Below are 17,113 nucleotides of genomic sequence, written 5' to 3' on the forward strand. Positions count from 1 at the left end.
CCATTTTGCTACTGCCATGCGCTTTATAACAATTCCAGATTGTTTTTTTTTTCACATGTCCCCACTGAATGTATTTCAGGGTGCACTAGATTCCGTTTGCAATGAATGACCTTTTGATTAATACGTTTCCAAATTACAAATGTTTCACTTTTTCCGACAAGCTACATTACCTAGCGAAAGTCACCATCAATGCGACGTCGCTTTTAATGAAGCACAGTAGCTATAATAACTCAGGAGTGTTCGTACGATGCCACGGCAAAAACGGCCAGTTATGCTGTTATAGGCAGAACAGTTCTTAGGTTTCAGAAATTCTCCCACAGAGAGCAAAATTATTATCGATGGTTGTGCGTCACTGCCCTAATAGTCAATATGAAATAGCTGAAAGGGGTGCTCCACTAACATCTGACGATAAAAACAAAAGGATATGCGGACTTATAAGATAGTATAAATGGTGGTTAGCTGCTGGTGGTTGATGTAACATGAAAGAAGGTTAAGAAAATGCAGTACATCTTACGCGATTGAGACCAACGCCATATTTCTAGTAGGCGCCTAAGTTTCTCAGATCAGTCTATAAAATGCAATCGCCTAGTTAGCTGAGTTCAAAATTGGGCAATATTAAATATTAGTCAATGCGTGAATAGTTGTCATGCGGCTTACTCTCATGTCGTTGTGCAGAGGAATGAAGCCCATTACTCGCTATTGCATGTGCGGCATGGCGTAGACGGTGCCACGTTCGCTCCACGTATCACGCAATGCGAGATACTTGATGTCCTGCGTGTGGCATTGAGACAGGCATCGCTGGACAGTACATTTGTCCATCTGAGTAGGAATTGCCATGTTTGCAATAACGGGCTATATAATGGTATGTATAACATATCAATCTGCAACTGCTGCTCATCTAGAGTAATTAAAAAAAACGTTATTTCGTTTTACGTGATGTGACACTTCCTGATCATGAGGCACGCCGTAGTGGGGGACTCCTGAATTCAGGACCACCTGGGGTTCTTTAACGTCCAACTAAATATGACAACACCCGTGTTTTCACATTTCGCCCGAATCGAAAGGCGGCCGCAATGGCCAGGATTCGATTCCGCTACCTCATGCTTAGCAGCCCAACACCATAGCCACTAAGCAGCCCCACGGCGGGTATCATGAATAATAAGGTGTAAAAAAGTAAAATTTTGCAGAAACTTCACGCTTGTTTGGTTATGCTCTGCTGAGTTGTGCTATTTATGTCCAGACCACACAGCGCGCACTGCCAGAGTGCGTACGTTCTTTTTATTGCTTGCTTTGCGTTGGCTTGAAAACTACTACCCTAATCATTTTATGTTTTTTTGTAAACATTCGGCATAGGTAATTATTCTAAATAATGTCTTACGATCAAACTGTCTATCTTTTAATTCACACTTTCAACATAAATCATAGTCTTAAGGTTGTTGCAGAATTTAAGAAATCCACGGCTACGTGCAGAATTCCATTTTAGTCTTGGGTAAGAACTAAAAGAACAAAAAACCCTAACGCAAGAGAGGGGAATCGGTGCAGATTGTATCAGAACAGATCAGAAACCATATGCTGTGTCCACTTATAGAAAAGCTTGCTTGTCTTTATTGAATCAACGATGTGTATTCGTCATAACTAACGATATGTAACTTTTCACACCCTCAGGTACTCTACGGCGACTACTTTGACCACCTCCTGCCATGGTACGAGCATCGAGGATCAAAAAATATCCTTTTCATAACATATGAACAACTGAAGGCGGACACCAGGGAGCAAGTGCTCAAAATCGCTGACTTTCTTGGCGAAGGCCACGGAACTTTGTTGCGTCAGGACGATGAGCTTCTTCAGACAGTCCTCCACGCCTGCAGTCTGGAAAGCATGAAAAGTTTACTTCCTAGCAAACCAATGGACGTGGCAAAGATGATGCTTAAAGCTGCACCAGAGAAGTCAGAGACTTTTGCAATGATAAAGGAGATGGTGAATGTAAAGGAGGAAATGCATGAGGGCTCCGGCTTTGTTCGCAAGGGGATCGTCGGCGATTGGCGAAACTATTTTACTGCAGAGCAGGTACAGCGAACGAAAGAATGGATCACGAAAAAGACACAGGGGAGCGACGTCATGGCAATTTGGGATGACTGTGATCTCCCATAAGTGTTAAGGCATCTGTGTGTACTGCGCATAATATGGTACATTTGTGTGGCGGTACGCAGATGGTGAGGCATAGAATACACATCTGACTGTAGATGTCTTGAATAAACGCAAAATACCACACTGACACTCACAGTGTGTGTGCTGTTGTATTCCCCTGACATTCGCATGCTATATACACCTTTATGTAACAACTTCCACTCTAATAGAAAAAAACCATGGATGAAGTCATCTAGGCTTTTTGCCTTCTATTTTCCTTGCATTCCTATTTGCTTCATCTATTTTGGCAGCCTCGTTTCGTCATCCATGTGGTGTATCTCCACTGCTTAGTGACAGGTCCATAATGAAGCACAAGAGCTGTAGCGTACAAACAGAAATGATTGAGCTACGTATGAAAATTCAAATAAATGGTATTTAATCATGGAGGTTTACACAATTAAGAGTTGGGGCGGAGGGGAATGCGATGCTGCGTGCCTACGTAAATTACAGCTATCGCATACACTTATTCAGCAAACGAAATCACCTTTGCCTAGTAAAAAAAAATAGTTTTGTTCACACAGTGCGCGATATGATTAGCGTATCAGTAGGAAACGCACTCGAAAGGCTTTCAGAAGAGCAAGGCCCAGAAAAATATAAGGCAGCTAGGATTGCGTGCCGCCAGTTTTCGAGATAGCAGTCGCGTTACTGTAAGCTCAGAAACTCGTTTGCTACCTCTGCTGAATGAGCGCCAGGTATACATATCAGAAGGCCTTGTGACACAGAGGTAAGTGGATCTAATTACTTTTGTTTCGTTCTATGTTGCGGTGCTTTTTTTCAACAGATGTGTTCCATGACTAGGGTGTATATTAACAAAATTGTCGTTACGCCAAAACTAGTTAATAAAGGATGTTGCAGCCAATCACTACATTGGGCATTTCCGCGAAGTTCGGTCGGTCAATAGCCAACAGCACTCGCCACGGAAGGGCTATTTGAATCAACAGAGTTGTATTCTTAATTGCCGCGTAAAGCGTAAAAATAACCTGATTTTTTCCTGTTACAAACGATTCGAGCCTAGAAGCTATTTCTTAATACGAGTGTAGGGGTTTTATGCCTCAGAAGTACCACTTTCATAAGAAAGAATGAGATATCCGATTAAAGAAGTTAAAGTGTTGCACTTTTAGTACCTAGCAAGCAAACGAATTTACGCATCCTATACAAAATAATGTTCCACTGTACGGAATCTATGTTTCATAAAGCCACATCTCCGCTTTTGAAGGACAGGCATCGAACTACAACTTGCATATAAAGGCTATAGCGAGTTATACAGGAGCCACGCTGTCATTTTTCGTTGTGATTGGGTTCAATTCGGATTGTGCTCGGCCCGGACGGACAGTCTCGAATCGCTTTCGATAGCTGCCTTTCTCGATCCAGATTGACACAATCGCAATCCGTGCATCACGATCGCGCCTCTTGACCAAAATTATAGGTTGACGACCATGCATTTCGGACGGTCAGTAGACGATAACAGTGCTACAAAAAAAAACAATAGTCTCTTGAAATATAAAAGAATTTGTATGTTACAATTTTCACAGCATATTAGACAAATTTGATAATTCATTTAGACCCACTTACGACACTGGCGTGATTGAGCCGATTCAAACCTGATCTGGATCGTCGGATCATGTCGCAGCGTTCATTGTCGATTGCGATAAAAAATGACAGGGCAATAATCCTAACGCAATAACAAATTTGCTTAGATGAATTTAAAAGATTGTTATATGAAAGCGTCTGGATTCTTAGTCAGAGGCCAGCTATGGATCGATGCAGTTATACAGACAAAAATAACCGATTTGGTGGCAAGATTACAGCAGCATCGACATTCAAACAGCGAGTCGCCGTAGGCCCCCAGCGAAATTGTTCACCAAGAAACGGTGAGAAATTGTCCCTTTAGCCCCCCCCCAAAAAAGAGAGAGCACCAATTTTGGCCAGTCACTTGCTGATAGATTTTTTCAGCTCCGTGACTAGCATCGACAAGATGCTTACCCAATCAGCGGTCATGTCTGAGTAGTTGTACCCATGGCGACGGACAGGTCACGTGTGGCGGCATCAGCATCAGTCGACATGAGTCGCTCCTTGGAAGCTACCCGCGGTCGATCAAGTTACCTTTGCCAATCGCTGCACTGAATGCGCCCTTATAATGGTTTAAGAAAATTCTTAACATAATTACATCTTCTTTGCTAGAAACGATGTTGCTCCTAGCAAATGAGGGCGTATATTGCAGATATAATGTTTGACGGTAAAAGTCATCTAAGTCTCGAGCTGCCAAACAGTATAGAGCTGAAGGTAATGTATTGCATGAAACACATTTTATGTGGGCGTGACACAAATGCCTTCTACATTTTTTTGCGAAAAGTGGCAACACCATGGAACACTGATTCACAATACGGTCATAGCATTGCCGCTTTTCGAATGCACGTGAGTATTAGCAAATATTCTGTTATATATGGTGTGTTTTATGTGATTTTTGTAGTGAACAATTTTAGAACATTTACCCCAACTGGCTGACTTTGTTGCTCTCGATTTTCGTTTCTTCATTTAAGTCACTGCCCACTTGTTATTTGATGTTCAGTGTATATCTGTCCTATGTGAGAAGGCGCATTCGGTGCCATCTAAAGGTGCCAACATCGAACAATTATGATGCAATAAATAACAACCGTTTCGCTTTCGTAGTGTTTGGTTCACGCGCTCAACGGACACAACAAGATATTGCTATCAGTGTGAATGATAAGCCTATCTTTCAGCCAGATGAACGGCAGGTCTGACGTGAATGCTGCAGCGGTCCATGCCATGCATGGCACCATGCAGACTCCTTGGGATGCAGATGAATTCTCGAAACACGGTACTTGCCGGTACACACACACACACACACACACACACACACACACACACACACACACACACACACACACACACACATATATATATATACACACACATGTATCTTTAAATATATATATATTACTGGGTGTCCCACCTAACTTTAGTCAGAGTATACAAATATGAGAATTTCGCGTAGCTCGACAGAAGCAAGGTAATTTGGTTTTTGCCGCCGCTTATAGATACTCAAATCACTTCTTTTTAATTTTGTCTCATCAGAAAATTAGTCTGAACTAATTTAGCAACTTCTCAAATATTATAGTTATATGAGAAGTGTCAATGAGAAAATTTGAGAGCCACATGGGAAACTGCCGATACAGCTTTCTGTTGCTAAGTACGTGCTACATAAAAGTGTTTTTTCGAGCGTGGGAGAAGCCCGCAAGTGCAGGTAAAATTGCCGCGCAATTGGGCGCTCAAGGCACTTTTCCCGTTAACCACGTGAAACAAACACTATGAAATCCAATTGGTGTTTATTTCATGCATGATAATTATTCGTTGTTGGCACCTTTAGTTTACGAGAAGCACAGCTTCGCGGTTATTTTTGGTTCTCTTACCCGACAGTCTCGGTGAGCGGACCATTTTTTTAAGGGATACAATAAATTCTCGCGACAGTCTTTCTACATATTTAGGTAAATAAAGAAAAAAAGAAACAAGTAAGAGAACAAGACGGGGTGAGATAAAAAAGCAGAAAGAAGAAAAAAAAGAGCAAAGGGAATGAGCCAAAGGCTACAGAGGCTACTCGTAGATAGCGGGGTAATCGCTGGCAATGTTCAGGTCTTTGATCCGCTCTTTAAGAGGAGTGTCAAGTGGCCACGGTGTGAGATGCGTAAGAAAGGGAATACATTACGCGTGCTTTTACATCGTTAGCAAACACGCAAGTCACATTGCGATGCGCTGATTAAAAGCGTGCTTTTAACATTCAAATTCTCGGCCGTCTCCGGGCAACACCTGTCAGTCGACATCACGCCATGCCTTGCTTGCGTGCTTGCTCATTATTTCATTGCCCCTACCGACTACGGCGATTGGCCAGGAAGCCAATGCACTATGCTGCTTGTGGGCGGAGTCGTCGTCATCGAACTACCACAGCCGCTTGCATGCAGCAATGGCCAGTCATCAGTGGCTCACGGTTACTTTAGAAGCCTGTTTCCCCAGAGCGCACTGAGAGAGACATGGCCTGTGCTTCAATTCAGCTGGAAATAGTTTTTTCGAACATTGGTACTTACCCATTCCCGCCGTCTGCCGCCGTTCATGTTGCCTTCAAGGTAATTGATTGAAGAGCAGCACGTATGTACCCATTGGCGCGCACTGAGTGACCCAAGCTGATCTGATAGTTGGTTTCGAGCCCTGTTATCTTCGCGCAGTAGCCCGACGCGCGAGCCATTCGATCCTTGACGGATCATTGACTGGCCAACGAGCCAGGTAGGCGGAAAAACGGTTTTATACCAAAAAAGATACGTGTACACATACAGAAACGTGCATAAATATGTTCCTAATACTTGGTGACGTATTCTAAGAAAGCTAGGTAATAAAGAAAACATATACGGATAGAAGCAGACCAATATATACATATATACATACAGAGCCCTGCGAAAATTCGTCAAGTAACCTTAGATTGCTAATTGTGATACGAGATTCCTAAAATTCCCCCAAAGCTGAGCGGAATCGAAACCACATCACAGGTGTTTCTCAAGGGCAGTAACCCGACGCTTTTGGAGGCTGCCCTACAAATCCATACAAATTCAATGGGTATGTGGCACTTTCACGCCAGCGCTTCAACAGGCTACGCCTTGAGCGCACGGTGTATGTTCGGCTCTTCAATGAACCTGTCGCCAACTTGGGTCACTGAGTACGCACTACTCGGTGCGCGGCAAGCGAGGGAACAATTCTCAACCTGTGCAGGCGCCGAGGCGCCACGCTTGTCCCCTGGGAGACATGGCGCGCACTTCTCGCCGTGCCTCCAGATGGCGCAGTGCCTCATGATAGAAGCTCGAGGTTTCCGCATGACGCCTTTATATGCGGTCACACGCACCGCGGCACCATGCATTTTGGAGGCCACGCCAAATGGCATCGAGTGCTTTAGGAAAGTGTGAACAAGTAGCCCCGCTTCACTACTTGCCTGATACGTCGCTTGTTTTGGTGGTGGCAAAAGGTTGGGTTGCTCTATTGATCCTATGCTAAACGCATTGACATCGGCCGTCATCGTGAGATGGGTTCTGTGAAATTTCTTGTCTGTTTGTTTGTTTTCCTTTTTCGGTGAAGCGAGGTAGTCCATCCTAGGCAACACAGATGAGCGCTTCGTCAATGCTCAGCCGATGTGAGAATGGGGCAAAATGTAATATGATATTGTTTTCAATTTGCAGTCATGCTCTAGAATAGGGCAGGTGCATTGCAATGTCTCAAATGAATTAGAAGGAGCCCATAGAGTACACCTGGGCAGGAAAAAAAACTACTGTTCGTTTCTGATAGTGCATCGCTATCTAGCAGTAGCCAGGTCAAATGTCAAAGGTGGAGAAATATTCTGCGCTCTGTTACGATCCTTGACCCTCTCCATTTCGTCGCTGGCATTAAAGATGGCTACGCGTGATTTTGGTAAGCACGCGATAGCCGAAGCGAAAGCGTACGGAGCCACCCTTTTTCTGCGCTAGAATGACTGGGACGCATCACGAATTTGCTGACGGTCGTATGATATTTCAGTGATATTTTTAACATATATTTTCTTCGATAATTTTACGCTGGGTAAGTGACATGAAATACAGGCACCGGTGAACAATATGGTAACCTGCACTCTGCAGGCCACGCGTCGTGGCAGTACGTTTGAGGGGCGCATGAACAGCGAACGAGCCAGTGGTCTTGTCAAACTAGGCGAACAGGCCCCTGTTCTGGCCAGTGGTATAAGGCGTGCGTTTACGGTAGTGTTCAAAAGTATGGACAGTGCCGTTGCTAGGAAACAAGTTTCACGCTGGCGGTGCACTTAATACATGAAAAACCTTAGCAGCAGATTTTACAACAGATTTTACTTTAACAATAAACAAAGTACACGTACCTGACGACGCTGAGAAGGATACTCCGTTAGTTTCATTCTTGTTAACAATGCCCTTTTTAGCTATCGGCCTGGTCAATCCGCGCCATCACAACCCTTCGAGCAAGTTGACATCTATAGGTTTGTTTTTGTCGTTTCATAACAGTTGGTCTTTTCGTTATCTTAGAAATTGCTCTGTAGTTAACTTAGTTATTTAGTGTTTTTCATTTCTCAAGTTTTATCTCTCACGTTGTAACTGCTCTCAATATATAGACAAAGTTATCGTAAGTTCTCTGCCACAGTAGAGTTTCAGAACATGTTATCGCAGTGTCACCGCCAATATAAACGTTCCATCCATCATCTATGCAATGCGCAGGGCCACCCAACAGTGCCACGATGGACGAAGAGTCATACCGTTACGTCGAAGGCCTGTGGATGCACAAGCTCTTCGAGGATGAAGCTATCCTATCCGCAATGAACTACAAACCACGGGAGGGAGACGTCCTTGTCGTTACGTACCCGAAATGCGGCACCAATTGGACGCAGTTTATCGTTTACAACATCTTAACACATGCGGCGCCGGTCTCCAATATGTTGGAGTTCAGAATTACGTGCCCGTTCATCGATTTGACTGGAGCAAGTTCTGCTGAGAGCCCGTTGAGAACTGGCCCCATTATGTCACACTTCCCCTTCAGCGTTTTACGTCCAGTGGACTGTGCCAAGTACATCTACGTAGCCAGGAACCCTTATGACTGTGCCGTGTCCTTCTACCACTTCATGAAGGGGCTGACTCTGCGAACTGTCACCGATGTTTCCTTTGAGAAGTTCCTCAGCCTTTACTTGGAAGGAAAGGTAACTTTTTTACCCTCTTTATCCAGTGCATCCGGAATCCGGAGGTATCTCGATTTGCTTACTGTAGTTAATTTTACTCAGACGACTTATACACATGCCAAGCGTCGGCAGTTTCGACATTAGCTGCTTTCTAGATTCTGATCCATTATGACTTTGCTGCCGACGATTGCGTACACGAGTAACAATTGTTTATTAAATATTTATTATAACATTTTCAGCAAGGTAATTGAAAAATTATTCGTAGTACGTTTAACTAGCTATTTCACAAAGTTCAGTATTTTGTCATCTAATTAATTTGGCTTTCGATCTGGTACTCAACTAAATTAGCGCTCATTACTGTAACTTATCTTAAAACAGCCATTGACACTAGTAAATTGGATGGTACCATGTTTCTTGTTTCTTCTAATGCTTTCGATTCATTAAATCATGCCATACTTTTTGCTAAACAAAGCGCTGTTGGCATATGTGGTCCAGCACTTTGCCTTATTTACAATTATTTACATGATCTAAAACATGTCGTCTCTACACTCATTGCCATTCTATACTCCTACGATACTCATTCTCGTACGAAACTAACACAGGGGTTCCACAAGGCTCAATACTAGGACAAATTTTATTTTTCTCCTGTGCATCAATGATCTCCGAGAATGCATTACACATTCTAGTTGTATTTTACATGCTGATGACACAACAATTTATTCTTCTAACACGTGTTTGCAATCACTCATATCTTACCTTAACGCTGACGCGGCCAAAATCGTTAATTGGTGCAGAGATAATAGGCTCAATATTATTGCTATTAAATTGAAATTTTTAATTATTTTCATCCAGCAAAAAATGTGTACAGAAGAAGCCATGCATTATCATTCGTCCGATTTCCCTTCAGACTGCTGACCATGCAAAATTTCTTTCATTTGCATGGTCAGCAATGAATGAAATTGAAATTTACAACTCACATATTTTTATTAACTAGTGAAATGGCATGTGTTATCAGAATACCAATCAAAGTCCGCCCCTATTTTCCTGTACGTATATTAATTTAACTCTGCTACGCACTTATTCTCAGCCACATCTCTTAGTGCATTTCTTTTTGGGGCAATACCTACGTAACTCACTTGTCGCTCCTGCAGCACACTCAAAAGCAAGCTTTGACAATAATCACTTACTGCCATTTTTAATCTAGTGCCTTGCCATTACTCCAAGCATATAGTATTTTGACAGTAGTGGATTTAATTAAACGTTCTCTTGCTGTCCTGACGTATAAATTTTGTCAAGGAGAACTACCGATTTCGTTGGTAACAAAAGACTAAACCGGACATTTCCCTGGCACTCAATTTTCACACCATAACAACAACCTGCTACCGAAACCAAGAACTAACTGCGGCAAATTTACTGCAAACTTTTTGGCAACATTCCAGCCCCAATATGGAATTGACTGGGTAATACTTATTGGAGGGAAGTTCGTGCATGTTTTCACAAGAGGGTTGTAGCGCCGAAAAAAGACAACACATATTTGACAACACATTGTCCCGTCTCGCTTGCTATGATTTGTCTTTTTTCGGCCCTACAACCCTCTTCTATGAACAAAAAAACTTCGTCACCACTTGTTAGAAAAGTGAATGTTTTGTTTATTTCACGCTTCTGTACCTGGAATAATACTTCCAGGATCTGCCTTTTGTGTTTAAACTTTGCAATTATTACTATGACCTGACCTTTTTTGTTAATATTTGTGTTTCATTAACTTAGAAAGTTCTACCAGTTTTATGCTAGCTGCAGGGTTAGAGGCTTTCATATATTGGCGTTTCTTGATCGCAGGAGACGAAAGATCTGATCATGAAACGTCAATGTATGAAAGGCTCTAACCCTACAGCTAGAGTAGAGCTGGCAGAACTTTCTAAGGTAATCAACAAGCGTAAGAGAGCTCACATAAGCACTATAATTTAGGAAGAATTGAACATGCACTCAGGAACGGAGGAAGCCTAAAAGCAGTGAAGAAGAAACTAGGAATACGCAAGAATCAGATGTATGCGCTAAGAGAAAAAGCCGGCAATATCGTTACTAAAATGGATGAGATAGTTCAAGTGGCAGAGGAGCTCTATAGAGATTTATACAGTACCAGTAGCTCCCACGACGATAATCTGATACCGAATAGTCTAGAGACATTCGAAATGTCACAAGTAACGCCGGAAGAAGTAAAGAACGCCTTGGGAGCTATGCAAAGGGGGAAGGGAGCTGGGGAGGATCAGGTAACAGCAGATTTGATGAAGGATGGTGGGAGCATTGTTCTAGAAAGACTGGCCACCCTATATACAGAATGCCTCATGACCTCGAGCGTACCGGAATCTTGGACGAACGCTAACATAAGCCTTATTCATAAGAATGGGGACGCCAAAGACTTGAAAAATTAAAGACCGATCAGCTTACGGTCCGTTGCCTACAAAGTATTTCCTAAGATAATCGCAAATAGAGTCAGGAACACCTTAGACTTCCTTCAACCAAAGGGCCAGGCAGGATTCCGTAAAGGCTACTCAACAATAGACCATATTCACACTGTCAATCAGGTGATAGAGAAATGTGCGGAATATTACCAACCCTTATATATAGCTTTCATTGATTCAGAAAAAGAGTTTGATTCAGTCAAAACCTCGGCACTCATGGAGGCATTACGGAATCAGGGTGTAGATGAGCCATATGTAAAATAACTGAAATATAGCTATAGCGGCTCCACAACCACCGTAGTCGTCCATAAAGAAAGCAACAAAATCGCAATAAAGAAAGGCATAAAGAAAGAAAGGCAGGGAGATACGATCTCTCCAGTGCTATTCACAGTGGGTTTACAGGAGATACTCAGAGACCTGGAGTGCGAAGAATTGGGTATAAAAGCTGATGGAGAAGACATTAGCAACTTGCGATTCGCTGATATTACCTTGCTTAGTAACTCAGGATAACAATTGCAATGCATGCTCAATAACCTGGAGAGGCAAAGCAGAGGGGTGGGTCTGAAAATTGATCTGCAGAAAACTAAAGTAATGTTTAACAGTCTCTGAAGAGAGCAGCAGTTTACGATAGTTAGCGAGGCACTGGAAGTGGTAAGGGAGTATATCTACTTACGACAGATAGTGACCACGGATCCGGATCCTGAGACTGAAATAACCAGAAGAATAAGAATGGGCTGGAATGCGCTTGGCAGGCATTCTCAAATCATGAACAGCAGGTTGCCACTATCCCTCAAGAGAAAAGTGTATAACAGCTGTGTCTTACCAGTACTCACGTAAGGGGCAGAAACCTCGAGGCTTACGAAAAGGGTTCTGCTTAAATTGAGGACGACGTAACGGGCTATGGAAAGAAGAATGATGGGAGTAACGTTAAGGGATAAGAAAAGATAAGATTGGGTGAGGGAAAAAACGCGGGTTATTAACATTTTTGTTGAAATCAAGAAAAAGAAATGGGTACGGGCAGGACATGTTATGAGAAGGGAAAATAACCGATGGTCATTAAGGGTTACGGACTGGATTCCGAGGCAAGGGAAGCGTAGGAGGGGGCGGCAGAAAGTTAGGTGGGCGGATTACATTAAGAAGTTTGCAGGGACAACATGGCCACAATTAGTACATGACCGGGGTAGTTGGAGAAGTATGGGAGATGCCTTTGCCCTGTAGTGGGCGTAACCAAGCTGATGATGAGGATGATGTGTTCCATACGATTTCTACCTCTGTTAACCGCATTAAGTCCTTTATCTATGCATTTATTGTTGAAGATCCCTGCCCAGTCTTTGACTATGGGACCTCCTAGCGCAACGTGTTTTGTACAAAATTTCAATCGCATCAATAAACTAAGATTGAAAGTGAAAAAAGGACGTGTTCGTGTATTATCACGTGGTCAAAACGACCACATCTGCTGAAGTTAGTAGGACACCTCATGTTTCAAGAACTGTGTGACAAATCACCAACAGTAGCATGAATGGTTCTCCATTGCTGCAAAAATATTCGATAGGAAATTGCTGTAGGCGGTGTTCTACGAATCTCCAACTAATGTAACAAATATACGACACGTTCCCATATAGTATAAATGGCTTATTATCTATTGCTGTTTCACGTACCTTGAAGCAATCTATAAAATAGTCGTTCACCTTAGGCGATTTGGACAAATACATGGTATTATTGGTCGCCCAGGCTGATCAGATGTGTATATAAAGTGCGATAACCTAACAACCTCATTGAATAATTGACAATTTTAAATATTTGTCTTCGGTCACAAATTACAATGCAACCGCTGCAGACCGTGCTCATAAACAAGTAGTGGTGTTTCTACGATGCTATTCATAACGTAGCTCATTTTCCCGAGCTTGAGGAAAGCGCCGAAATTATATGTAAAGACCAATAAAGTTATTATAAGATTTTGAGAAGGGCTAGTTGGGTCATATATTGAATTGAGGTTAAACAGCGCGAATCAACAAGGACACGAGGCAATAAATACCACAGGCAAGCGCTCACTGCCTACTGGAAGCTTATTTGCGATTCTCCGCTCCTTTAATACCTTTTTCATTATAGACATGTGTACACCAGTGGCAAAACATTTCCAAGTCCGCAACATCGTGATGTTTTTGAAACGTCCTTAAGGATCCTCAGAAGGAATCTCTTGGTGAAACCGCGTGTAACGAAACCTTGTTGACTCATTACCGCTTAGGTCTCTGTGACCGTACTAGGGACTTCAGTATCGTTGTGCAGAAGAAAGAATTCCCTTCTCAGTTATGTCTGTCTCCCGTCCTCACATGACTGCCCACCAGGTATGATGTCGCCTAACGATGCTAATTCTTTCTTGAACACATTTTGCGCCTGCTCGCTTATGACGCCCCTACGTTCAACTACACCTCCTCCCCCTCATGGCCACGGAAATGGCGTGAAAGGACTAAGGTAGCGAGATCAACGGTTGTTCAGCTGTGGAGACCATGGTTGAACGTGCACGCAGGCGTAAGAAGCACAAACGTAGGATATTGATGCAAGCGCGAGAGCCCGTAGCGTCTACTGGTGCGCGAACTCGATTGACGGAGGGCGCAGTTGTGCGCCCACCAATACGGGGGTCACTTAATTACGCTGGTATCGACGCATCCTGTGCAAAACAAACGGGGATACTACTACTTGGGAGTGCGCACAATTGCAAAATTAAACCCTGAAATGTCGACTAGCTGCAACAAGCCCTGGCTTGTAAGCATTTTTATTGCGCGAATAAATGTAACTTAGGCCTCCATTTGGTGACGGTCTTTCATGTACCCTAGGGCCCATACACCGCCTGCAGCACTCACAAAGCGTTTAGGGTACCAGAGGGCGACAGCATCCTTGAACCAGGCCATACAATTTCTCATAGTTCAAATAGCATCATTGGATAAATACGATGCCTGTCTTCTACTGAGTAACTCAGCACAACTAGTAACAAATTATGGCATCGTCCTTAATCCCATCAAGTGTGCCCTTGAGAAAAACTTGTATGGACCGGGGATTCCACAATAAAGCAAATTTTTGGTGCTGCCTTCGAATGTAGCTTGAGATTTGTGCACTTCATGGAACATTTGGCGGTGTGAGTTCCAGTGGACCGACCTGTTCATGTGATCCGTCTTAGTTAGCAGTAAAATCACTTTTTTTGGTAACCTTTGATGCATAAACTTTAGTTCACGGGCGTACGTTCTTGGTTTTTAAGGCCTAGCAAAACATAGACAAAACACCCTGTCTGTAAGCTCTGCTATACAGGCACACGTTATCTCCAACTCTTCACAACATCCTAATAACTCTGAAACAATACAATAACGAGTCCCTGAAGTGGATGTAAAATTGAAATAATTGCATATTCCATGAACACCAATTGCCCTGGACGCCTTTCATTTCGTGTTATTTTTGTCCCGACCTTGAAGTGAGCACTGTAAGATTGCTTACGTTCTTTTGGCTTGCCTTAAGGTACTCGAAGAGTGACTAGTATATCGTGCAAACAATACAAATATGGGGCAAAATGAGGACATATAAAAGCTGTGTCATTTTGAAGACAATTATCGAAGAGCACATTTCCTAGGTTCGGGTTTAACTGTGATTTTATATATTCCAACGATGGCGGTGCACCCACATTTAAGGCTATATTTTTTGCACGAAGGTGCGGCAGCAATTGAGGTTACTAAAAAAATTCGGTTGTCTTATGACATATATTTGAACATATGGCGCAATTCCTAGCCAACGAAAAAGCCATCATGATGAGAGGCCCTGTCACTTTAAGAGCTTGCCTCGTTTCTATTCAAGCGAATTAGCGGTGTTTGAGCCTTACGCTCGACGAACAAGAGCTCAACTATCCGCACATGCAAAAATGTGGTCGCATTCACCTTATCAAATCGGCGGCGCATATAGTTTAGCAGAAGTCTATAAAAGACTGCGTATTATGTCAATCGAAGAATCTTAGGTATGATCCTGCCACTACTGGCACTCAGCATCGTTTCCGTTATACTAATAAAATGTTTGTAAACAGACTTCAAGTAAAAATCGCCTAAATGTGAGACTACCTATTTGCAAATTGCACTCGCAACTTAAAGAACCCTGTTTAGCACATGGTTTAATTTAATAATACAATCAACCGTGCGCAAATTGATTTTAGCTTTTTGTAAGAACTAACACAAAACGCAGTTCAACATTGAACAAACGGAAGAAAGTAGAGTAGATGCAGATTACCTTAGAAAAAATGAAAAAGCCAATGGTGTGGCACCTAATGTCGCCGTAATAAAATCCACCGTGTCTATGCCTCTATCTTAAGCAAAGATCGCTTTTCTCTTACCCAGGTCCTCTACGGCGACTACTTCGATCACCTACTGCCATGGTATGAGCATCGAGGAGCAGAAAATATTCTATTCATCACATATGAACAACTGAAGGCGGACACGAGGTCACAAGTGCTCAAAATCGCCGATTTTCTTGGCGAAGAACACGGAACAGCGTTGCGTAAAGACGATGACCTCCTTCAGAGAGTCCTCCAGGCCTGCAGTCTGGAAAGCATGAAGGCCATCTTTTATGTAAAACCAGCGGACCTGCCAAAGATCATGCTGAAAGCGTCAGCGGAGAAGTCAGAGACGTTTGCCGTTTTGAAGGACGTGGCCGAGCTAAAGGACGAAATGCACGAGGGCTCCGGCATTGTTCGCAAGGGAATCGTCGGCGATTGGCGAAATTATTTTACTCCTGAGCAGGTGCAGCGAATGAAAGAATGGATCACGAAAAAGACACAGGAAAGCGACGTCATTGCACTATGGGAAGACTGTGATATCCCATGAGGAAATGTGGTGTACGTGTATAATAGGCATAAGACAGGGCACACGCATGTCCGTATATATGTATATATATATATATATATATATATATATATATATATATATATATATATATATATATATATGAAGGCCCTGATGAAGATCGGTCCACCGATCGAAACTGTCGAAATAAATACTTGTTCTGTTTACCTTGTAGCACCACTCAAGTTCTTTACGTGCATATATATATATATATATATATATATATATATATATATATATATATATATATATATATATATTTATAGATATACATGAAGTACAATACGTACATTTAGCTGTATATTCCGTCAATAAAAGCACAATAGCCTACTGCGTGCAGTGGTGTTTCTACTGTTTTTCCACCTGGCATTAACTTGATACACGCGCGTTTTCAAGCTGCCGCCTATCAAAACGAAGCATCCACTGAAACCATTGCGGCTTGCCTGAGTTTTGCCTTCTTGGTATAGTATTCGATCTTTCTATGCAAGCAGCTTCAAGAGGCCATCCATGCCGCTTATTTTTATTGATTCGTCTAAAGTGTACAATATAGTGCAAAAAATGTTGCGTACGAAAGCAAATATTTAGGATGTGTACTGGGTGTTCCACGTAACTTATGCCAAAATTTCAGATCATGCGATTCTCACATGTGATAAAAAAGAAAGAATACACAAAACTTGCAGATGCTTGTGCAGATGAGTTTTGTGTCTTCTTTCTTTTTTCGCCTCTGTGCTCCCTTCAGTTGATAGTCGGCGTTCGTGTTGTCCACTTCTCTACTCTTGTGCCCTGTCCGCATGCCTCTTCCTCTTCGCATAACTGAAATTTAATGCCTTTTACAGTTTTCTTTAATATATCCAGAATGAGCCACT

General features: G+C 42.6%; 2 protein-coding genes across 2 annotated transcripts in view; both read left to right on the forward strand.

The window, feature by feature from the left end:
• Positions 1-2,264, forward strand: part of LOC135897236 (sulfotransferase 1B1-like) — a 34,292-nt gene extending 32,028 nt beyond the window's left edge. The window contains exon 4 of the mRNA XM_065425818.2: positions 1,666-2,264. Coding sequence (XP_065281890.2) covers positions 1,666-2,151 — 486 coding nt within the window. The 3' untranslated portion in view covers positions 2,152-2,264. The remainder of the gene's footprint in view (positions 1-1,665) is intronic.
• A 554-nt stretch (positions 2,265-2,818) lies between these two features.
• On the forward strand, positions 2,819-16,229 carry LOC135897243 (sulfotransferase 1C2-like). Its single transcript, XM_065425827.1, has 3 exons — positions 2,819-2,911; positions 8,460-8,935; positions 15,744-16,229. Exons 2-3 carry the CDS (start codon positions 8,480-8,482, stop codon positions 16,227-16,229), a joined length of 942 nt encoding a protein of 313 aa, XP_065281899.1. The 5' UTR covers positions 2,819-2,911; positions 8,460-8,479.
• The last annotated feature ends 884 nt before the right edge of the window (positions 16,230-17,113 follow it).

Source organism: Dermacentor albipictus, unplaced genomic scaffold (genome assembly GCF_038994185.2).
Source record: "Dermacentor albipictus isolate Rhodes 1998 colony unplaced genomic scaffold, USDA_Dalb.pri_finalv2 scaffold_35, whole genome shotgun sequence".
In the NCBI taxonomy this organism is placed as follows: Eukaryota; Metazoa; Arthropoda; class Arachnida; order Ixodida; family Ixodidae; genus Dermacentor; species Dermacentor albipictus.